Raw genomic sequence first — 21,857 nt, 5'->3', positions numbered from 1 at the left:
TGTTTCTCCTGTTCCTTGTGCTGAATTAAAATGAAATAAAATCGAGAGTAAAATGTTCGTACACAATATTGCGGATGTAGTGATCCTCCTCATTAGTACACACGATCTTCGCTTTGACGTTAAGCCAAAGCGAGGGCAGGCAGGAATCCCACAATAGCAGGCAAAGGTTTTTTTTTTTTTTTTTTTGAGGCAGAGCTGGGCTGGTGGCTGTTTCAATCAAAGGAAAGGCAGAGAGGGAAGGGAGGCTCTGCGGAGAGATGTTAAGATGGCAGAGCTACAAATGTTGTTAGAGGAAGAGATTCCGGCCGGTAAAAGAGCGCTCGTGGAGAGTTACCAAAACCTGACGAGAGTAGCAGACTACTGCGAGAACAATTATGTCCAGGTAAGTGAGTGAGCCACAGGGTTGTTGTATCTGTGGTCCGCCTTTTGTCGCGGAAAGCTCCGGACTGAATGGTTGTTGGGACAGGAAACGTGGATAAAGAAGTGGACTGGCTCGTCAAATGATCCCTAAAAGCTCGGAGCTGTGATAACACTTTACCCACGGGGCTTTTACGGCCGTGGGACGTTTTAAAGAGCCCCCGTCTGCCCCGCACCATTGATCACATTCATTCCGTTTACACAGAGGGTGTGTCTACTTTTTCTTTTTTAACAAAAAAATTAGTAGTACACTGGCTCGCTTCTAAACTGCCTCCACTGTCACTGCTGATAAGGAAGGCCCGTGTGTGTGTGTGTGTGTGTGTGTGTGTGTGTGTGTGTTTTTTAAGGCAGGCCATTGATTATGTTACACCCTATCCTAAAAAATAGTTTTATTTCGAGGACAAAGTTACACCAGTTTCGTTGCTTTAGTAGTGAGTTGGGTTTACGTGCGTTAAAGTGAAAGCCACAGTATAACTACAAGTCCACATGAACGTAGCAGCCCTTTACATTCCTTAAGGTCAATAAACTCACCATTTAATACCACAAAAACAGTTTAAGCCCCCCACTGGTATACTTCAGGGACGTTAAAGTGATGCTATACTGTCTACATTATGGACTTGCGAGCACTTAGTGCAAATGCTCTGATGTTTATTGTTGCTGCATTACTTCTAAACTGTTAAATGTACTGTAAAATCATAGAATGTGCAGAAAGCAGCTTGTTCAGGATAATATAGTTGGCTTGGAGCTGGGTTGTGAAGCAGAGAAGACTATAAAGTCCTTGTTAGTTGGTCAATAAAGGTTGGCAGTATTGATTTTTTTTTTGAAATCCCTCATTCAGATTATTCATGCTTTAATTTCTGCTAGGTTTCTTTTTCATAACAAGGCAGCTAATTTACTGTAACCTAATACAGGGAGTATTACTGTGTCTGCGTGCTGTTTTTTCTAGAATAAATGTGGGCCAGGATGTGATGTGACGTGATTACCATGCTGCAACTTCATTACAAAGTCTAATAACCACCAATGGCTTTGCTTTTTTTAGGGCACTAGCAAATGTGGTGAGCCGCTGCTAAAAAAGACAGAGCACCAATGTGACAGGCAAACATTTGCAGTGAAAAGAGAGCCCACATTTTTTTTTCTCAGCAGGAAGACAACCCACCCATATCAGCTAAAGAGGGTGTGTCCTCTCCAGCTGTACTCCCCAAGGACTCCCTGTAATTTTGTTTTCTTCCTTGTCCTCGCAAGATTAGGCAACTTTGCCCTGCGGCAGGGTGCCTGCACAAATGCTGCAGGGCAAAGCTTTGACTACTTTGTCTCATTTTTGAGGCCGTCAAGCAGCTTTTCTTGCCACTTTTGCCATAAAGTTGAGAGTTTTCGTTTTCTTTGTTTCCTGTGAAAAGCAGTGCTGTGGAACTAAACGTGGGAATTTCCTTGTTATGGGATTTTCTGTGCTACAGCCAGTTGTAGAACGAGAGGTCTCAATGTGATTTCCCACAGTGAAGCAATACTGACAAACTTTAAAATTAAAATAGTCACTTAAATCATAGTTTGTCTGCTGTAAGTTCATTTTTATCAGCATGCCTCGTTTTAAACGCTCGCACTCAGATCTTGTGGTCGAGATGGGTTTGCTTTTTTGTGTTGAGCTCTGAAGTTATTTAAGCTGGTGCGACACAGATAAATTTATATCTGTATGTAGAAAAAGAAACTCGACGATCAGCTGATTCTCATATAAGCAAGCGTTTGGCAACTGTGGGGAGGAAGAACTCCCTTTTAACAGGAAGCCTTAGGCTCATGAAGAGTGCACAACTGGTAGAGGGGTTAGGAGAAACTATTTAAAACTTTTTAATCGTAACAATATTGATTACTAATTTCCAGTTTTTGCCCCTTCCTTCCTTCCTTCCTTCCTTCCTTTATTTATTCTTTTCCGTCGTTTTTGCTGCCTTAAATGAATTGCTCAGTTTGTTTGTGCTTTGTCCAAAGTGACTTGCAGTTAGTGCATTTGGGGACTAGAACCAGCCCGATTTCATCAGATTTCATCACATTAAAACTAGTAAAATAGGCTTTTCTTCTTCTACTTTCTCAAAAATTACTTGTAGATTGAGCTTGATAACGCATGCTTTTTTTTTTTTTTTTGCCGTGTAGATCTTTAGAAGATGCTCCCGAAATGGTGTCATAGGACTCAACCCCCTCCAAACTAATGAGCTGAAAACTCGCAAGAACATCTCAGCGGCTGCCTTCTGATGTCTTTATGTGTGCGTGGCTGTACATAAAAGGTGCAGCAGGAGTGGATGATGCTGACGGGCCGCAGCTCAGTATTTGATGTAAATTTAGTTCAGACTTTAACTAAACTGTACAAAAAGTTCTGCGGCGTGCGTCTGATCCTGCCTCTGTATTTTAGTCGAGCACCTTGTTTGAAGCGCTGACGTCAAAAAAAAAAAAGAGGGATTTTTAAGCTTTTCAGCACACGTCGCCAGCTCTCTGTGAAGCGAGTGCACTTTTCATAAGCCCTTTCTGTCTGCTGCAGACACTCTCTCCTGCTCTCTGTGTCTGATAGAAACGCACACACTCGAAAACACGCGCATATCAACATGCCTCAGCTTGAATCGGCCCGTCTTTTCTGCACTCCTCCTTCACATTTCCATCCCTGCTTCTTTCTCTCTGTGCTTGTGTCATCGGCACTTTGGGGTTATGCGGACTATAGTGCAGCTCAGCGGGCTGAAGCAGATGGTGAGAGCTCTGTTTAACCAAGGACAGATCTCTGCCCCACTTTTCCAACTTGATAGTGACTTTTGTTGGTCTGAGAGCGCGTTTCGAGCTGTGCGTGCGTGGCATATGACACACTGATGGGTCAGAGTTATGCTTCCTGTTTGCCCTGCTGACTCTGAAGACCGACTCCCTGGAAATGCCTTTTCTGTGTGTCAGGAAGTGCCTCTAAAAACAAGACAAGATTCGCATTAACATACCTCAGTTCAGTTTATTCTGATTGATCTTTTGATTAGAAAACTTGGAATATTTAGCTGTTTTCAAAACCCTTTTTCATTCATGCAAATCAGAGCCATGTTTGTGTAACCTCTGCGACAAGGACGCGTCTACCGTATGCAAAGTGGGCCACCTGGCCATGTTGGCTAGAGGACGCACTGAGAGGGTTGTCAGCACAGTAATGACACAATTCAGGCTTTAATAGTCATGCTTAGGCTGTATTTGTTATCTATAGAGCTCAGGAAACAACATCATAAAAATGAATTAGTCAGCTGAGTTATTTTTCAAGCAACAAAAGCCAAACATGCTCTGATTTCATCTTTTCAGATAAATGTATTTAGGAATTTCTAATAAAGGTTATTAAAAAGAAGCTAAAAACTAAAAGTATGTGTAAAGAAAATAAAAACAGCTGGACTGATGAAAAAGACTAAAACTAGCTGAAACAATTTTTTACTTGAACAAGAATTATTATTATTTTTACTTTTCGACGGTGTGTTTAAATTTGCCAAACCAACAAGGATCAGGAAGCTAAGATTCCTCTACAGCATGAGGAGATATATTTGTATTGTAATGTCTATTTTCCACTGACAAACACCACCCACATCATGGTGATTTAAAACCAAAACTAAACGGAAATGACCAAAACCCACTTTGGAAACTAACCGAATGGAAACTAAACTGAAATTAGAGCTAATAACTATAATTGATCGGTTTCTTATGTGTATATCATGGTTAACAGGATCTTGGGGAGCACTACTGCATATACATTTAATGCTATTTGTGGCCCTAAAGGCAGCTGCTTACTGTCTGGATAATTCTGCTGAAAGCTAAAAATGTAAAACTAAAGCTTATCTAAACTTAATAAATATTTAATCTTTAAACTAATAGTGACAAAGTGGTTAAAACCAATAAAGGTTTTCAAGCAAACATGAGTACCACCCAGATTGTGGTAAAAACGTTAACAGCAGCTTATCCTTGTTCCTTTTTTCTTGGTCTTTGGGCAGGTATCCATCAAATGTCTTAAGAGTTCGTCCAACGAAAGTTCAGAGTTTTTTGTTGTTGTTTTTTTTCAGCATAAAATATTGTGCCCGTCAGTTTTTTTTACTTAAGGATAAAATCCACTTTTGTTTGTCAAATGTTCAAAAAGTGCAGTAAAACCGACAGATTTCTGTTAAGTAAGGTAACACAGACTCTGTGTTAACTGTATGTGAACAAGTCATGCTTATGTGCATAGTCACTGTTTAAAGGCCTTCTTTAAGCCAGATCTCAGCTGTCATAGGGCAAAAGGAGTGGTACACCAGGACAGATAGTCAGTCCTGCCGATCATATTTAACTCTCTCATCATTTAATCTCTACATTTATAGTCAATAAATCTTTAAAATTTTCAGCGGTCATTGTGCACGATCATTGTCCAGTCATTTCCAAACAAGGAAAGGTGTTTGTGGCACTTAATGTATTTTGAATGGATGCTTTTCTGACACTCCTGAAGCCACCATACAGGGCCATTGTGTATTGTATGTATGGTCGGCAAGGTCAGTCTCTCAATTGCCCCTCGAGGATAAATAAAGTCTTCTGAATCTGAATGTTTCCACTATCTGAATACCAGCAATGCACACGCCTTTACTACACTGATAATTGGGAATTCCTTAGAAAGGTCTTGCCTGCAACTTGGTCCAAATTCCTGATGAAATCACAGCGATGTGTGGCAGCGCTGTATAGTGAGATGTTTACAACGGAAAAAAAGAAAAAAGGGGAAATGGAAGTGTTATGTAGAAAACCAGGAGGTCATAAGTCAGAGTAAATTCTGTCTTGCAAGAAAGTGTTTTTTTTTTTTTTTTTTTTTTTTTTTTTTTTTGTGCTGAGGCAGCACGATGCCCACTTTTTCTTTAAAAAAGGAAAAAAGGAAGTGCGGGCTGCTCCTGAATGAGTTGTTTTAAAATATGAGCTTGTGATCGATGCTGGCAGCATCACATGTAAGAGGCGAGGCCTGGCCATCGATCAGTAGTTTGACAATCCCGGTCATATAACCTTGGTGTACCTGTCCTGTGCTGCTTTTCCCAGGAGAATTCGTGAAAGTTTTTCTCTTGGAAGAGGGCCAGTCTTGCCTAAAGGTGATAAATATAGGTTTGTGTTTTGTTTTTGTTTTTTAACATAGCTTTGCCTCTCTGGGTTACTTTGAGTCCTCATTTCCTGTCCTTTCTCTCTGCCTCTCCCTCTCTCCTGCTCTCTGTGGAGTGGCCTGGTTTTTCTTGCAGCACGGAGAGGCCTAGCGGCTCTGAGCCTACCAGCCAGACCCATTCATCCTTTTGACCACCTGTCACTCCTCCCCCTCAGCTGATGGGGTTGGTTTGATCCAGACTGTTGAACTGATCTGTTACAGTGTGGGAGTTTTGGACAGTTGGATTCATTCTGATGGTACTGTTTCGGCTTACAGTTGGATTCATAAGGAGTAAAGCCTTTCCCAACTTGTAGTGTTTTTTTTTTTTTTTTTTTGCTTGTTTATCAGTTAAGCACTTTGTGCTTTCTGCCAGATGAAGCAATTACCAAGTCTCTCAATAAAGGTTAATGAGTTTCCTTCATGTGCAAACTTCCCCTTTGTGTCTCTTCCCTGACACACTGAAGGAATTTCTAATAGCGTGCTGGCAGATTTTCAAGGTCAGGTAGACCTTATGGCCTTTCAGTCAGCCTCCATCTGCCCCTTTGAGGGAGGAGAAGGAATTATGAATTCACTTATCGTGCTGCAGTGTTATTTATTTATTTTTTAATTTTTAATTTTAGAGACCTTGTAAAAGGAGGGACTGAAGTTGTTTCATGTGCAGGTTTTCTTTATTCCTCACACGTTCCAGAGTCACTTTCACCATCCTCTCTGGGCAGGTAGGTCGTTCTTAGTTTAATCATCTCAAGGAGTGGATATAATAATGTATACGGAAAATTGTTAATTCAACACTTAGCACCTTCTTAAACATTTAGGCTTTATAAAACAAAGTAAAGCTTCAACAGTTCTGTGATAAACTGACTTATTAATTGGCACAGATTTAAGCAGAGAGCATTTAGAAAACGGACGTTTTCCCATAAACATGTTTTTATAGGAGTATGGAGAATCTGTAGGCAAGGGACAAGATTTGTGGTTCTGGTATCTTTCTGGTTTCTGTTTGTAGTCCGTTTGTAGTTCTGTTGACCGATCGTGTTTGGTTGCATACAGGTGTACAGTCATTCTATTAATTTATCTTTTTATTATCTCTTTAAAAAAAAAGGTCTTCATTTGTAAACCAATGGGAATAACAGATGGAACAGGACATCTTGCTTGGGTAACTTTTGAAAACCCCAAGAAATTAGCTGTTCCTCTGAGAGGCTAAAATAGGAGATCAGTTGATGGGCTCCCAGACTGATACTTGATCATTTCTGAAGTCAGTTTTTAAAGGACAAATACCCCAAAGTTAGTGGTAGCAGCCTCTCCAATATAAATATCTGATGGGTTTTCTTAGAGGTGTATGGTAGCGAATTGAACGCCCTATGAAGTTTGGATTTTCTCATTCGTAACTGGTAAATTGGGAATAATAATAACTTGGAGATATATTGATTAACTGTTAGCGTTGTCCACACAAAGCAATTTGCAGCAATGTGGCAACAAGATGCCATCGAAAAATTTTAGCCAAGCAACTGAAGCAACTACCAACCACAGGGAAGAATACTGTCGATTGACATATGAGGGGGTGGTAAATACATTGGCAGTAACCAGCACCCAGAGCAGTAAATGTCAACTAGGGAACAAAGTGACCAGCAAATTGTTTCCAATGTAACCTTAGAACAAGGAAGTCAAACAGAAAACCTAGTCAGTTCAAGAAAATCTCACATTTGTCAGCCGGGGTTTTAGTTCAGAGTGAAGTCCTTTCATGGTTGTGTCAGATACCTGCTGCACCGAAAGTACCTTTATTTCCATCATATGTAAAGCAACGACTGTAATTGCCTTGAAATGCATGTTACTAGACTGGTAAGAAGCAGAAAGCAAGGTATTGTCTTAAGCTAGCTGCAAAGTAAAGCTCAACCACAGTTCAGCCATATCAGCTGATCTACTTAACAAATATGATGGAAGCGTGGGGAAGTCCCAGTACAGACGGACACCACCAAAGATAAATCACAGCAGAAGCAAACTGGAAACGACAGTCTTCCTTTAACTTTAGTGGTACTGACATAGTTACATTCGGTCTCAGATTGCTATCACAGTTTTGCCTTCCGTTTGAGCTGTAATATATCGCTGCTCGATGGCAGAGGGAACTAATTGATCAGGTAATAGCTTTGGTAACACATGGTCAGATCTTAAACGTGTCTCTCGTTCATGGGCTCCACCTTCCGCACATCAATACAACGGCTCACTAACTCTCGGCTGCCTCACTTATCTTGCCCCGTCCAGTCTGCTGTAATCAGCGGTCGATACATCACTGGGCAGCAAAGTGCCATGTGAGCTCTACAACCTTCCAGCTGGATTTAGGCTCATTCTTTCAGCTCAGCACAGTACTGCTTTGGGAAGAGGATTGATCCCTGCTAAGGTTTTCTTCCTTTAGACAAAGTTGCAGGAGTTGTCAGGCCTAATATCTAGGATTAGTTTTTCCTCATGTTCAGTCTGAAGATTATAGATAAGGGAAAAAAAAGCTCTGTACTTCTGTCCCATTGTGTTTGTTTTTGGCTTCTGCGAGCTCATCCCCCACACTTGTGGTTCATGGCGAAACCCCTCAGCAGCTCTTGAGGATGTATGATATGTTGCGGAATTCCAAACATTCCTGAAAGTGTGTGGGATTTATTTTTTTGTGTGTGTGTGTGCTGAGCACACTTGTGAACAAGTGAGAGCGCATTAACCCAGATGGGTTTGTCAGCTGTGTAAATCAAAAGAAGCAGAAATGTTTATGCAAGTTCTAGCATTTGCTGCAACACCAACAAATGTATCCCACCACTGAACCCTTTGTGGGTTTTTTTTTTTTTTTTTTTTTTTTTGTCATGTTCCTAATTTCTGGATGATTCAGTGAAACAGACATTTGGTCTCAGTTCCTTGAGTCCTCTTTTAGTCGTGTTAGATCATCAGGAGGAATACTCATTTTGTCCATTTCCTACTTCTGCTACTGCTTTTGGGCGGAACGGAAGCAGGAACCCATCTGACCCCGAGGAGTTTTTCCTTTTTACGGCACTTAATGCAGCCAGCAGAGCCTGACATGGAGGCGTCTTGTTTAAGAAAAAAAAACCAGAAACTCGATTGCGCTTCAGTGGCCGTTATCTTGCCAGACTGGATGGGTGAGATGAAGAGTGTCTATCCTTCCAAGAGCTTCAAAAAACCCTGCAGAAAACAGGAAAGCCTTTCTTGTGACTGCCACTCCTTTATCTTTTTGTGAGTTTTTTCAGCTTGAGTACGTGCAGCATTCAATTATTTTGGGTTTTTGAAGAATTGTCACTCTGTGTGTTTGTGTTTTATGCTGTCAGGGTGGTGGTTGATTATCTCGCTTGCCCCAGCTCCCAGCTACATATTTATTGTGCGTAGTCAGCCCGCGCATTCCTCTCTACTCCCCTTATAAACCCAGCTCAGGTGCTGACAGCCTGTCTGCTGCTGCCTGGATATTCCATAGTTTCACTCAGTCATTACTCAGCTCAGAAATATGAGATAAAGTGCCCCAGGAGCGCTAAAGCTCTCTCAGAGCCCACCTCATTCTCTGCATCTCCCTGCCGTGGAAGAGTGTACTCAGCTTGCCGGTGCTGTTGTTTTGAGCTGATTGTGCACACCCTTTGTTCCTTGTCTGCTAAAGCGCTGTTTGTTCTAATTTTTTAGGATCTACTACATCTCTCCCATTGTCTTTTTTTTTTTGAAGAAATGTGCAGATTGCTGGGTAATTGGACAACAAATCTGGTTGGTTTTGAGGATTTGATGCGTGAACCAGCAAAGGGACTAGGGATGCCAGGGATGTAACTAGAGCAGGAGGATCTAAGATTGCCGCCAGTGGCGATGCAATCAAGTGTTGCATCTGTCCTCCCGGCACCCACCGCTGACCTCATATCACGGCTCTGGCAGCTAATGCAGAGTGAATCATTCTGTTCAGAAAAAGAAGAATAGAGGGCAAAGAGGGATCTGTTATTTAACTATTTGGGAAATATATAGTGAAATAGCTGAAAAGCGGGCTGTGCAGCTCACTGAGAGTGTCAGTTTTTGATTAATGTGCAGGTAAAACATTTACCTTCGTGTAAACCAGGAAAGATCAGCCTGGCCTATTTGCTTCGTCATGCCAGCTTTCTTGACGCACAAGTCGTTGTAGCGGCTGCGTCTCAAAGGAGAGGAAACAGCAGCGAAGGGCAGCCTGTGGTGCACTAATTTTAAGTCCTGGCCTTGCACCTTCAATTTCAAAGTGATACAGACTGGTTAATTTGTGCTGTCATCAGCTTACATGTTCTGTACTTAACACCGCGGGAAACTTTGAGTCAGCAGGACGGGCGATCGTGCATGTTTTGGAGCGTTTTGCACTGCAGCCGTTCGAGAATGCAGCCCAAACAGCATCACGTTGTTTTCTTTTCTTTGGATTTAAGCTTTGGCAACCTTGAATGAATTTGTATGTCTGACAGAAATGGAGACAGTAGAGTTTACACATCACACTTGAGCGTTTGTGATCCGAAACATCAATGGGCCTGGTTGTCTGTGCTGTTCACAGCTGCAGTGCATTAACAAAAACAACATAATCATGCAGTTTTTTTTAGTTATAACAGCATTGCAAACAACATATTTGCATTTGCAGTCTGTATATCTATAATGAATGGATCTTGCACAACGTCTCTTCGGGGCCGTGTTTATTTATTTTAAACTAACTTGTGGCGTGATATGTAGGCCAGCAGTTCTGCACAGCTAAGCACGAGCTGTTCACTAATCTGTTTATACAGCAAAAATCTGCATCCTCTTGCAATTTGGAAATTGCTATCATGGATGTAAAGGCTGGTTTGTTTGTTTGTTTGTTTGTTTGTTTGTTTGTTTGTTTGTTTGCGGTTGTTGTTTCATCTGTTTCCCTCCAGCTGTTAATCCACGCACCACATTGCATATTGCGGCGTCAGTGGTAGGTGTCTGCGTGAACGCATGAACGAGTGTGTGATTTCAACAGATGGCCTTTTGCACTGAACCCTCTGGAGGAATCTTTCCTGCTTCCTGAGGCTGTTATCGCCCAACACATCTGCCGCTTTGATTCCCGCTAAAAGAAACACCGGCTGTGGAAAAGCCGGCGCTGCAGCTCTCCTGGTCAGGAGCTTTTAGCCAGCCATATGGATCGTTTGTTTTCTTTTGCACTGTCACCTCTCTTGTCTTCATATGGTCAAATTTTTTTCCCCCCTGTTTTGCCCCCTTAATGCTACCATTAGCTATCATCACCTCACCCACTGCTGCCACCACCTGTCTTCTATTACAGCACCCTGTTATCAAAGCCCAGCGTTTACCCTCCAGGCAGTGCTCTTTGGACTTGGTGACTGAGAGCAGTGTAGGGAAGAGCCCACAGAGATCAAACACAACAGCTCATCAGCTTGGAGCTATGCCCGTCTGAAGGGAGGTGGCTGAACAACATGTCGTTAAATTGTTACTGAATACATTGCTGCATACATGTAAATGTTTAGCTTCATATATGTCGAGTGGGCCGGTTATAGGCCACACAGACATGCTTGATTATACCAAAAAATATGATACTAGGTGTTTTTTGACATGATGATATATAAAAATGTACTTTAATTGTGTAGCACCTTTTTAAAAAAGTGATTGGATAGATAAAAAGAAGAGTATTCATGTTGTAAATTCACATGGAGAGCCAAACAGAATAATTGGAAAGCTTTTTAAAAGGGTGCAAACAAAAAAATATAAAAAGGAAAAACTAGATTAATAGAAACAAGAGAAGACAGAAGGGGACAATAAAACTGCACGTAAGATAACGTTGCAAAGTTTCCTACTTAAACTAGATGTGAATTAGCAGAGGTGTGGCTGTTATCTGATCTTGAACTGTTGCTATCAACGCTGTGCTTTATTATTGATAATACGAATGAATTATTGTGTTGAATCTGTCAGGTTCAGTTCTGTGAAGCAGTTTAGAAAAGCGGATATTTTGCTCTTGAATGGTGGCTTCAGGATCCGTTACAGTGTGGTATCTCAGAACTGAGAGTTGGAGAGAAAATGGTCTTTGCAGTGTTTTTGGCCTGAAGCCAGCACAAACCTGACTTGTAGATGAGGTTAAAAGGTGGATGTTATGTCAATTTTAATAGTAACTGACATTTTTATTTCTGTGCACAGGCCCAGGACAAGAGGAAAGCTCTGGAGGAAACCAAAGCCTACACCACCCAGTCCCTGGCTAGCGTGGCCTACCAGATTAATGCCTTAGCCAACAATGTGCTGCAGCTGCTGGACATCCAGGCCTCGCAGCTGCGGCGCATGGAGTCTTCCATCAACCACATCTCTCAGGTCAGAAATACACACAGAAACTCCTGGCCACAGACCAAGCAGCTGTGAAGATCGCTGCCCCACGCTTTCCACTTCTCCTCTCACTTTCACACAGACTCTGTTATTTTAAGTCACAGCATGAAACGGTAGCATCCATGGTTCCCTTTATTGGTTTATCAGTCTTACTCAAGTCCTGACTGGTGGTCTGCTTGTTTTTATTTTATGTCAGCGTGGTTGAGAAGCATAAAAATGATGAAACAGTTCCCCCAACAGCCATCGACATCCTCAAAACACAGGGTTAGATTTGTCATAGCTGGTTGTAATCCATTCATCCACAGCATATTACTTTTGTTTTTTTAAATAAATAAGCTAAAATAACAGCATTTGAAAGCTTTATTCTGTCGCCTATTTAAAGAAAAACTTTTCTGTCATTCACAAACTGTCAGAAGTCTATTTAATGCTGTTTACTTTATTTGTTTTTTAGATTTTAGCTTGTGTAGAAACGGGCATGTTGCAAGAAACAAAGCCACACATCACGCTGTTTATTGCCCAAGCAAAATGAATCCTGTCCTAGATGTGCTTTTTAAAGTACGCAAAACTTTGCATCACATACTTTACAGCTGAAATGTAAAAGTTTGAAAACAAATGTTCTCCGTCCTCTTCGGTTTCTTTACTACTTAGCAAGTCGTTTGCAAGTGTTTGCAGACAAGCCGGTGTCTTCCACACAAAGAGCCGGTGACTGCACTTTACTCGCCAAAGAAATGCCAGCAACGTACCCACAACCACTCACCAACATGTTGAGCAATACATGTTTTTCCCTAGTGGTTACCAGTGGGTCATTGGCAGATCTGTAGGTCAGAGCAAGTTTGGCTTGAGCAAGCAATTTCACAGCAACTGCCAGCAACCTACAACTGATGGCAAATACTCAGTTTTAGCAACCGATGGTTGCCAGGCGATTGCAGCCTCTAGGCCTGTGCGACCGGAGCCTTCGATACGAAGCCCCTGGTCACTTTTGTTCAGTGCCAGTTCCAATAAAGCTTTTGCAAACACGAGGTTTGTATCCTCAGGACTGACATGAGGGGAAAAAAGAGATGATGGAAGTTTTTCTCTGGGAAAATATCAACCTGAAATTGCATTATGTAGTTCATTATGAATGTGGTTCAATTGATCAGAGACTTTTAAAATTATATTGATTTTATACTTGAGAGTAAGTAGCTCACTCTTTTACTTATTGATAGTGTTCAGTATTTTAGCAGCCTAACTGTTAAACGCTTTTGTTAAATGACTTTAACCACATTGCTAACACATACAGTAGCTCACTCCTGTAGCCGTTCCTCTCTGCAGGGTGAGGGTTTTGCCATGTGCAGGTAAATCCAGCCGCTCATCCAATGAAGGCATTAAGAGCTCAGACAAATCAAACAAAGAACTCCAGCCATGTGGCATCTCATAGATTAGAACTGGGAGAGATTCACCACACCCTGAGCACGCCAAAATTTGTGTTAAAATGACTATACTTGGAGTGGTTGGATGACGACTGGAGGCTCTAGTTCCTTTGATTTAGTTTTCCCTGCTTTTTCTTGATAACAAGACGTCCTGAAGGTCACGTTTTTAGTCTGGTGGTGGAAAAGATCATTTGCGACGCCGGAGGGTTTGTGAGGGAAAGGAACAGACGATGACTGATGATGAGCAAAGAAAGCGGAGAGAGACTCCCAAAAAGACAAATTTACTTTTACTAAGTTTTGAGTCAGTATCCTGACAAACAGCCTTCAGCTGATACCAAGGTCACTGTGACACCACTGCCTGCCTCAGTCTCCATGACAACCCCCTGAGCTACATCTAAAAAATATTTGAAAGACAGCTCGACACGTTGTTTCAGATCAGCAAAGAAGGCCGTGCACTAAACACTCCGCTTAGTTTACACTATTTGACTTTGTTTCCATGGTCTCGTATCTTGTCGTGGGAAATTCCAGACTTCCTTTGCTATATTTAAACTCAATGTTGTGCACAGTGTGTAGCCATGGAGAAGCCTCTAAGATGACTAAATAGTGTCACTTTAGGTCAGCTGACAGCCAGGTTTCCCCTCATTATGCTTATCTTTATATTTATCTTTATCTTTATATCTTTATCATTTATTTTAAAAATAATAATAATAATAATGGATTGGATTTATATAGCGCTTTTCAAGGCACCCAAAGCGCTTTACAATGCCACTATTCATTCACTCTCACATTCACACACTGGTGGAGGCAAGCTACGGTTGTAGCCACAGCTGCCCTGGGGCAGACTGACAGAAGCGAGGCTGCCATATCGCGCCATCGGCCCCTCTGGCCAGCACCAGTAGGCAAGTAGGGTAAAGTGTCTTGCCCAAGGACACAACGACCAGGACAGAGAGCCCAGGGATCGAACCGGCGACCTTCCGGTTACAGATATGCTTCCCAACCCCCTGAGCCACGGTCGCCCAAAAAAAAATTATAATAATAAAGCAAGAGCACCAAAAGAGCATTGATGCACCAAATGCCACTTTCCTTGGCTGATTCTGATTTTGCTTTCTAAGAAATATAAATTTGCATTGTTTATAAAAAATTGAACAATAAAAATATTTTCCACAGCTACACCTGATTATACCTTTTTTTTCATTTAATCACACACTTGGATAGATGTTGGAATAAAGTGCTCCATGTTACTGGACAGAATTCACATTGTAAATGTGACTTACCCAACATGTTGTACCTTCTTGTAAAGCTTCTAATTTTAAAGGAACTTATTTCCTAATCACTTGAATTTGAGAATAAATGTCAGACTAACGCCTACATCCAGTGTCGAAGAAAATGGCCAACTCTGACCACAGTGGTAGAAATCAAAGGTGTGTACTCAAAAGCAACGTAAAACCATTTAATATCACATTGTTATGTAAATGAAATTGATTTTAAATGGCAGATAGATGCATTGCACTTATTCCAAAAGCTAAATTAATTTGATGAGTGTGGCTTATGTTAGCCAGTTGGCATGTTTTACAGTACTCTGGTCAGGTGGTTATGCTTGTTTCTGCAGCCTTCATGGAGCCATCTATTTTTGGTAGTGCTAGTAGTGCTACTGGTAGTGCTATTTTTGCTCTTTTTGTCAAACTCTTGAACGACACACTGCACATCATACCAAGATTTGATGTTTTAGCTAATAGCTCTTTGGGAATCTCCCTGTTGAAAAACCTTAAGAAAGCCTGGGGAACTGTCAAAATCATTGAGCAATAAAGTTTCACAAAAGCGTGACTCTTTGGAAGCAAAATAAGAGATGATCAGCAGGCCAAAGTTTTTACACAGTACTCTATTATTATGATAGGAAGGCTGGTCAGAGGTCAAGGCTAATTAGCTGAAAAGCCAGTGACCAGTTGGTGCATATCTACTTCAAACTATTATTTTCCCCAGCTGACAGCCTTTGTAGCTACAGGAATAACACTCTGCTGCCTTTTTTTTTTTTTTAAATATATATATATAATTGTCTTGTTGCCAAACATACGCCACAGTGCTTAATATCCTTTTCATTCATTACGCCTTCTTCTCTGCCTGGTTGTTTTTATGAATAAGTGAGAGCAGAGGTCTTAATGAGTTAGCCATTATGAAGCGTATCTCTGTTTTTAATAACAAAAAGGGAGGGCTGTGTGAGCTCTGCACGCTGTGGGTTTGTTATAGCTCTCTGCTGTCGTGTTCAGAGGTGGATCATTATCGTGATGCCCTCACAGCTCATGGATATGAGATTAGCGGAAGCCCTAAAGGCCACTGTTGCATTCTGCTGAATGGTTAATGGAGAGGAAAGCCTGTAACTTGCGGGGGAAATTTCCTCATTTGCCTCTGAAATATGATGAACACGCTGTTGCGCGCACTGGATGAGTCCTATAATTCTCCCTATAATCAATTTTTGTCAGTATCATAAGCCTGTACCAGTTCCTGCTCAAAGCTAGAGATGCCTCAGAGTACAGTCAGTGCCTGTGGTGAGACGTGTGCTGGCGTCATGGCAGCTTTCTTTGGTTTGCCCACAGTTAGGAGGGATTCACTCTGGTCAGGGTGTGTCTGCTTTGTGATGGCATCTCTCCGTCTGGAATATAGCACATTCATGTTGTTTACCTTTGTGCTGGGGTGCATACGAGTGACTAATGGGTTCTGTTTTGCCAAATTAGAAAACTGTAGGGTGCTCCGTATGGCACATGAAAGTTCTTTTATGTGTTGTAAAAATTTCCACCATGTGTTTGTGATGTCGTACAATAGGAGTCCAAAGAAGAAATCAGGCAATCCCTGCTTCATTTTTCCCGTTTCTTTCTTTTTCCAAACTCGAGACAGCTGTCTGTGCCCTTATCTGTTGGCCTTCTTGTTTCCAGTACTTGGTCCCTTCTTCATCATGAGTCTTGAGAAATGCCAAGCTATGACTGGCCAGCGACCAACTTGTAGTTTGTGCTGTCTCTGCCAAGGCACAGCAAGAAATTATGACTTGTTTTTGACTCAATCGACAGTGTGACCATCCTGTCAGACAAAATATTGTGCTTTCTGCAGGCTCGATATGAAGCAGGTGGACACAGAAGATGAAGCTCGGCTCATTTGTAGCGGATCAGAAAACATAAATGTGATGTCTTTATATTTACAACATTTTGTAATAATTTAGTCTCTGCTACATTTGATCGTACCCAAATTACTTGTTGTTATTCAGTGGATATCAGTGTCCTGCTGCAGTACAACTTACATAAATGTTTCAATGTGTTCCTCTGGGTGTTTGTTGGCGTGTCACCTTCCCTGCTGTCATTGCCATTTACAATCTCTTTGCAGTATTCAGGCGGAAGGTCTAAAGGGAGAATAGAGTAGCTAGCGGGGCTTCCACCTTGTGCTGCGTGTGAAGTGGCTGCTAAGAGGCTGCGAACAGGGAGTGCTTTGTTTGTCCGGTGGAAGAAAGCGGTGCCTCGCATTGAGAACCTCTCTGTGATACCCCGAATAGAGAGGGAGGACAGGAAGAAAGGGTGTATGTGTTTTTGGATGCGTTCTCCTTAAATTCAGTCTCCATTGCATAATTTGATTTCACGCAATTCACCCAGAGGCACTGAAAATACAGCAAGAGAGAGTAAAGCCTCTCTCATTTACCTGCGATAGATGTCTGATTCAATCATAGTTACATCAAGTTTTTCATGAGTAAGTGTTAGATATGGAAAGATGGGACATGATGGAAAAACAAAGTAATTTATCAAGAAAGACACCTGAAGAAACTCAAAGATGGCTCTTGGCTACTATTTTGGTCAACACTTTCTATTAGAGGTGATGACGTACCTCTCCTCTGCTTGCATGGTGAAACAGAGAGCAGAGGAGAGAAACTTGACCAAATAAAGATATTAACTTTTACGTATTTCATTTAAAGGCAAAATTGATGAGCCATAGAATTACTGGAAGAGTTACAGGTCAGAGAAAGGGGAGAAAGAACCTAGTGAATATAATAATGTATCTTAAAGCTTCCAGGGTAAGTAGATGTTACATAAACGCTTTTATGTATGCCAATACTTTTGGGTGGTGGTGAGTCTGCAGTGTCATTATCAACTCAGTGACATGGCTTCCTGTTCTTTGCTGCTCTGCTCACAGTGAAACAAAGAGCAGAGGAGAGAAACCAGCGCAAATAATCAGCACATGATGCAGCAGAGACAAACTGAGCTTAAATGAAAGAAAATATATTAGATTATTACGATGAATATGTGATTTTTGTGATTCTTTATTTTTGTTTCAGCTCTGCTCTCATTATTTTCACAATGGTGGATTTTTTTATTTATTTTTTTGTTTGTTTGAAGAAAACTACACAGTATTCACATTTTCTTTAATGGGAGTGAATTAAACCAACATTTATAGCTGTTCTAATTGGCTACATTTTGGTGAAAAAGACTATTAAATAACAAAAGACATTTGTTAACCGATGTACAACATAAGGAGTTAAAGATTTTGAACGTCTGCAGTATGAGCAAAATTTTGACGGTAATCTTCTTATCTTTTTAAATAAAATGACTAATTTTTTGTAATGCTTACATTTGCTAAACGAAGACGAGAACGAAGCAAAGGTAATGTCGGTAAATTGAGCATGAAAATATGCCACACTGAAAAAGACGGGCACATACTTAAACTCACATTCTGACCTATAAATAAAGACCTGGTGATTTGTGTGTATATATGTGGTTATGACCATTTTTAGTGGCACAGTCTTAAGTTCTCGTGACTCTTGACTGATCGCATCGGGGAAGAAACTCAATCTTAGGCCACAAATGGAGGAAACTGTGATCGTTAAGACCTTTTAAGATGGTGCGAATGCAGCATCAATACAGCACAACAGAGTAAAATGATATCAAAATAAAAGGAAAAGTGCAAGTAATTAAAGCCTGTAAACTATTCAGATGAATTTAACTTTTTAGCATTTATCCTGTGAAACTGTAGATTGCACTTCCATTATAGCACAAATCGATCTGTCAGTGTTGACTAATCTAATGAAAATGATCCTTTGACAGTGTTGTAATAAATCATGCCGTTATTGAAAATACTTTACTGTTTGTTTTGCCAGCTCATATTTATTTGTAGTGATTTCAACCGCTCTGTCTTACATTTGGAACTGGCTTGTGTGCAGACTGAACTCGGTGAACGCAGTGAATGCAGAAAGCAGCTGATGCGCGCACACACACGCACGCACAATGAAAACTCAGTTTGTTCCCACAGCTGTGAGGTTCACTCAGATGGTGTTTCTACAGTTACACAATATTCTTATCTGATCACATGAGCCAGCCCATGTTTGTGTTCAGAGTCGGATTCGGTTTGTGTTTATGAGGCCAGGTTGGCACACTTACTGTTCCAGTTATTTGTCATTTCAATCGTCATTCCTCGCATGAGCAGTTGCATGCCTTTACAGTCCATTGCTTGTGTGTGTAAAAGGCTGTGATAAGAGAGCATGCATGCTAGGAATTAAGGTTGTGTCTGTGCTGCAGTGCGGACTTGCTGACCTCCTGTTGAGGAAGAAATGGCTTCGCTCCAAACAGGAACTGGAACCTTCTCGTTCTGTCTGCGTTTCTGTGTGCTTCTTGTTTCCTGCTGATCCCTCTGCTCGCTCTCTCCTTTCTCTCGCCTGGTGGTCTACTTTCCACTCTTAGATATTTACACGTTTTTCTACATGACTGTTCAGTGGATTATAGTGATGTGGCAGGATCGGCGGTCAGATCCTTGTGTGGTCTCTTGCCTCTTAACAGCAGTTATTTAAAATATGGGGTTTGTATTGGAAGGTTTGGATTCATGAAAAAAAAAAGGGGGGGGGGGTTAGAAAATGATTCTGTGGAAAGAAATTTACAAATCTGTGACGTCTAAATGAAGTTAGACCTTTTTTTTGTAATTCTATTGATTAAATCACATTGACATCTTTTACATGTCTCTACAGATTCACAAGCATATAACCAGTAATTGAGTGTCTTTGTCCAGTAATTCAGCAATATTTCTGAAGCCTTTATTAGTCATTATGTTTAGCAAAATGCAATGTGATTGCATTGGAGATTTCAATGTGTCTTTGATAGATTTATTGACTGTACATGCTCACTTTTAAGGATCTCTGAGTGGACTTTGGAAACTATTGTGCTATTTTTCTTGGCATTCCTTTACACTGCAGTTTGTGGGATGTTTTTTGATGGCTGAATAAGTTAATTGTGTTGCTTTGTGACACAGACGCAACTCCACATCATTTGCACTAAAGTTTCCAAACAGTGGATAATGACGATCAGCTTGTAGGGATCACCTTCTGTTTTGCCAGACATTTGGTTTGTGCTTCTCTAACCTTTTATCTGTTGTGTATATATTCGTCTTTTGACTTGAATACATCCTGTATATGTAAAGCTGCAGGGTGCCGGGAACGGCTGTAACTGCCACTCACAGGCATGACATCCAGCAGTGATTTAGGGAGCGCTTAATTTGCTCATGCTTGTGTGTCATTGGCAGAGCTTTTTAAATATCGGTCAGTTGTGTTCATTTAATTCTGGTTGGACAAAATTAATTATGATTCTTACAACCCAGTTGGAATCTTCTCACATTCTCATGGATCATATCTTGAGTTAATGTGATTTGACTCATAAAAATAACATTTATAAAAACGTATAAACAAGTCTGACCTGAAAACAGACTTTTACTTTTGCTTACGTAAGAGCAAGCATTAAAAAGAAAAAAAATGGATGATCTACAAAAAAATTTGTAAAACACAAAATGTAGCAAATTTTAAAATCAATTTTGTTGATCAGCTCATCAAACCTGTAAGAAAGGAGACCAACAGATCCTGTTTTTTGTTTTGCTTTAAAAGAAATCTAACTGCCCCTTTGGGAATAAAGTGAAACTTTTCATTCTGTTTGGCAGTTATTAAATTTTCCCCTTTTTAATTGAAACATGTTTGTTCTATAAAATATTTAAAAACAAATCTTTGCATTTGAGAACCTCAAGAAATAATTGTTTGTCATTCTCGCTAAATAAACAATTTCAGCGTTTAATGATTTTTCTGTTAATCTCATATTTTCTGTTGTCGCATTTTTCTCGTCCTTGTAGCGTTTGTAGCTTGAATGCAACGTGCGACTCTGTCCTGCATGGATGGATGTTAAAGGGTGGATGTGTGATGATGTGAAATAACTGGTGACTGAGGTTGTTTAGTGATTCATCAGCTTCTCTGCTCTGTGGTTACTCCTCCTTCCCCACTAGCAGAGTGCCTTCTCATTATTACCAGTGCATTCTTTCCCAGCCAACAACTGTCCAGTTGCATCTAATCATTGCACCTTTGTTCGGCACCACAAGAGCAGTGTAGGGAATTGTTTGACACCTTTGCATCAACACGGCCGATTGGGAAATGCTTTTCCTTCACTTTTCCTTTCATTTTGCAGCGGAGTCTCAGTTTTAGGTGTTTGTTCGTCTCAATTTTGTCTACCTCTTAGTCTGGGAATGGTAAATACTTGCTCTCAGCTTTCAGTTTGTATGTAAACTTCAGCTCTCAGTCAGAATGCTGCCTTGGCTGCCGCCCAAGTGAGACTGCAAAGGCCAGCTGAGGTGTTTCCATATGTGCTGTGTTAGCAAACACCGCGTCGACCTTGGCATGCTTTCCCGGCTCATTTTAATAGTGTTTTTCTCTCTCTCTGTGTCTCTGAGAGCCTTTCTTCGAGGTTTAACACTTGTCCAATCCTGGCTCAGTCGTGTCACACGTGGGTTGTTAGATTCACCAGAGGGATCGGATTTTTGAGGGATGTTTAACCGAAGCTGCCAAACTGAGAACTCCCCACAGTGCAGTTGACCTCCCATTTTGGCTCGGAGTGCACGTGGAAGCTCTGGCATGCTCTGTGTCGCTTTAACCGCTCAGAGAAGCGGCCTCGCTGCAGGGCCGTTTTGGACAAATGTTAGACTCTACAGATGACGGGATTCAGATGTGCTGGCTGTAATCACGCTGAGAAACGCATTGGACAAAGGCATTTGCTCTTGTTCAGCAGCCGTTTTGCCTCACTGTGGATTTGGGAGTGTTGGATGGAGCTTCTCTTACAGATGAGGCTGGACACAGTTAGTGGGAAGCTACAGCTACAACGCACAAACAGAGTTAAGAGGTTCAAATCTAGGGCAAAGTCCTCAGGGCCACTGGTTCGCGATACTGATAACAAAGCAGAAAAATATAATACATATTTCTCAAGGAAATCAGAATATTTCCTCTGTTTTCCCCCCAGTGTTGGCTTTATCTTGTGAAATACTGACAACTTTCACATTTTCAAGCTCCTACGCTCTATTAAAATGCAGACTTTATTAACAAATAAAGCTGTTTCTGCACCAAAACAGCACTTTCTTTAACATCCTACTTTGAGGAAAGCGAATGCCCGTACAAACCATTTGTACTATGTCGCAAAAGATAAAAAAAAAAAAAAAAACCCAAACAAACAAACTTGTCTTACATTTAAAGGAAAAGTTTGCATTATGGGACATTTATTTGTTTAGTTTCACAGGGGTTTTATATGACTGTAATGTGG

General features: G+C 41.0%; 1 protein-coding gene across 6 annotated transcripts in view; it reads left to right on the top strand.

The window, feature by feature from the left end:
• The first annotated feature begins 122 nt into the window (after window positions 1–122).
• Window positions 123–21,857, top strand: part of abi1a (abl-interactor 1a) — a 50,383-nt gene continuing 28,648 nt past the window's right edge. For 2 of the 6 annotated variants that reach the window (XM_082546587.1, XM_082546585.1), the window contains exons 1-2: window positions 123–382; window positions 11,684–11,851. In XM_082546587.1, coding sequence (XP_082402713.1) covers window positions 266–382; window positions 11,684–11,851 — 285 coding nt within the window. In that variant the 5' untranslated portion in view covers window positions 123–265. Of the gene's footprint in view, window positions 383–6,170; window positions 6,268–11,683; window positions 11,852–21,857 lie in introns of those variants that run through there. The other 4 variants (XM_082546588.1, XM_082546589.1, XM_082546590.1 and 1 more) reach the window with 3 other exon arrangements.

This window comes from Aulonocara stuartgranti, assembly GCF_965226115.1.
Source record: "Aulonocara stuartgranti genome assembly, chromosome: 9".
NCBI classification, from domain to species: Eukaryota; Metazoa; Chordata; class Actinopteri; order Cichliformes; family Cichlidae; genus Aulonocara; species Aulonocara stuartgranti.
Note: the sequence above shows the minus strand (reverse complement) of the source record. Positions and strands in the feature narration are given on the sequence as shown.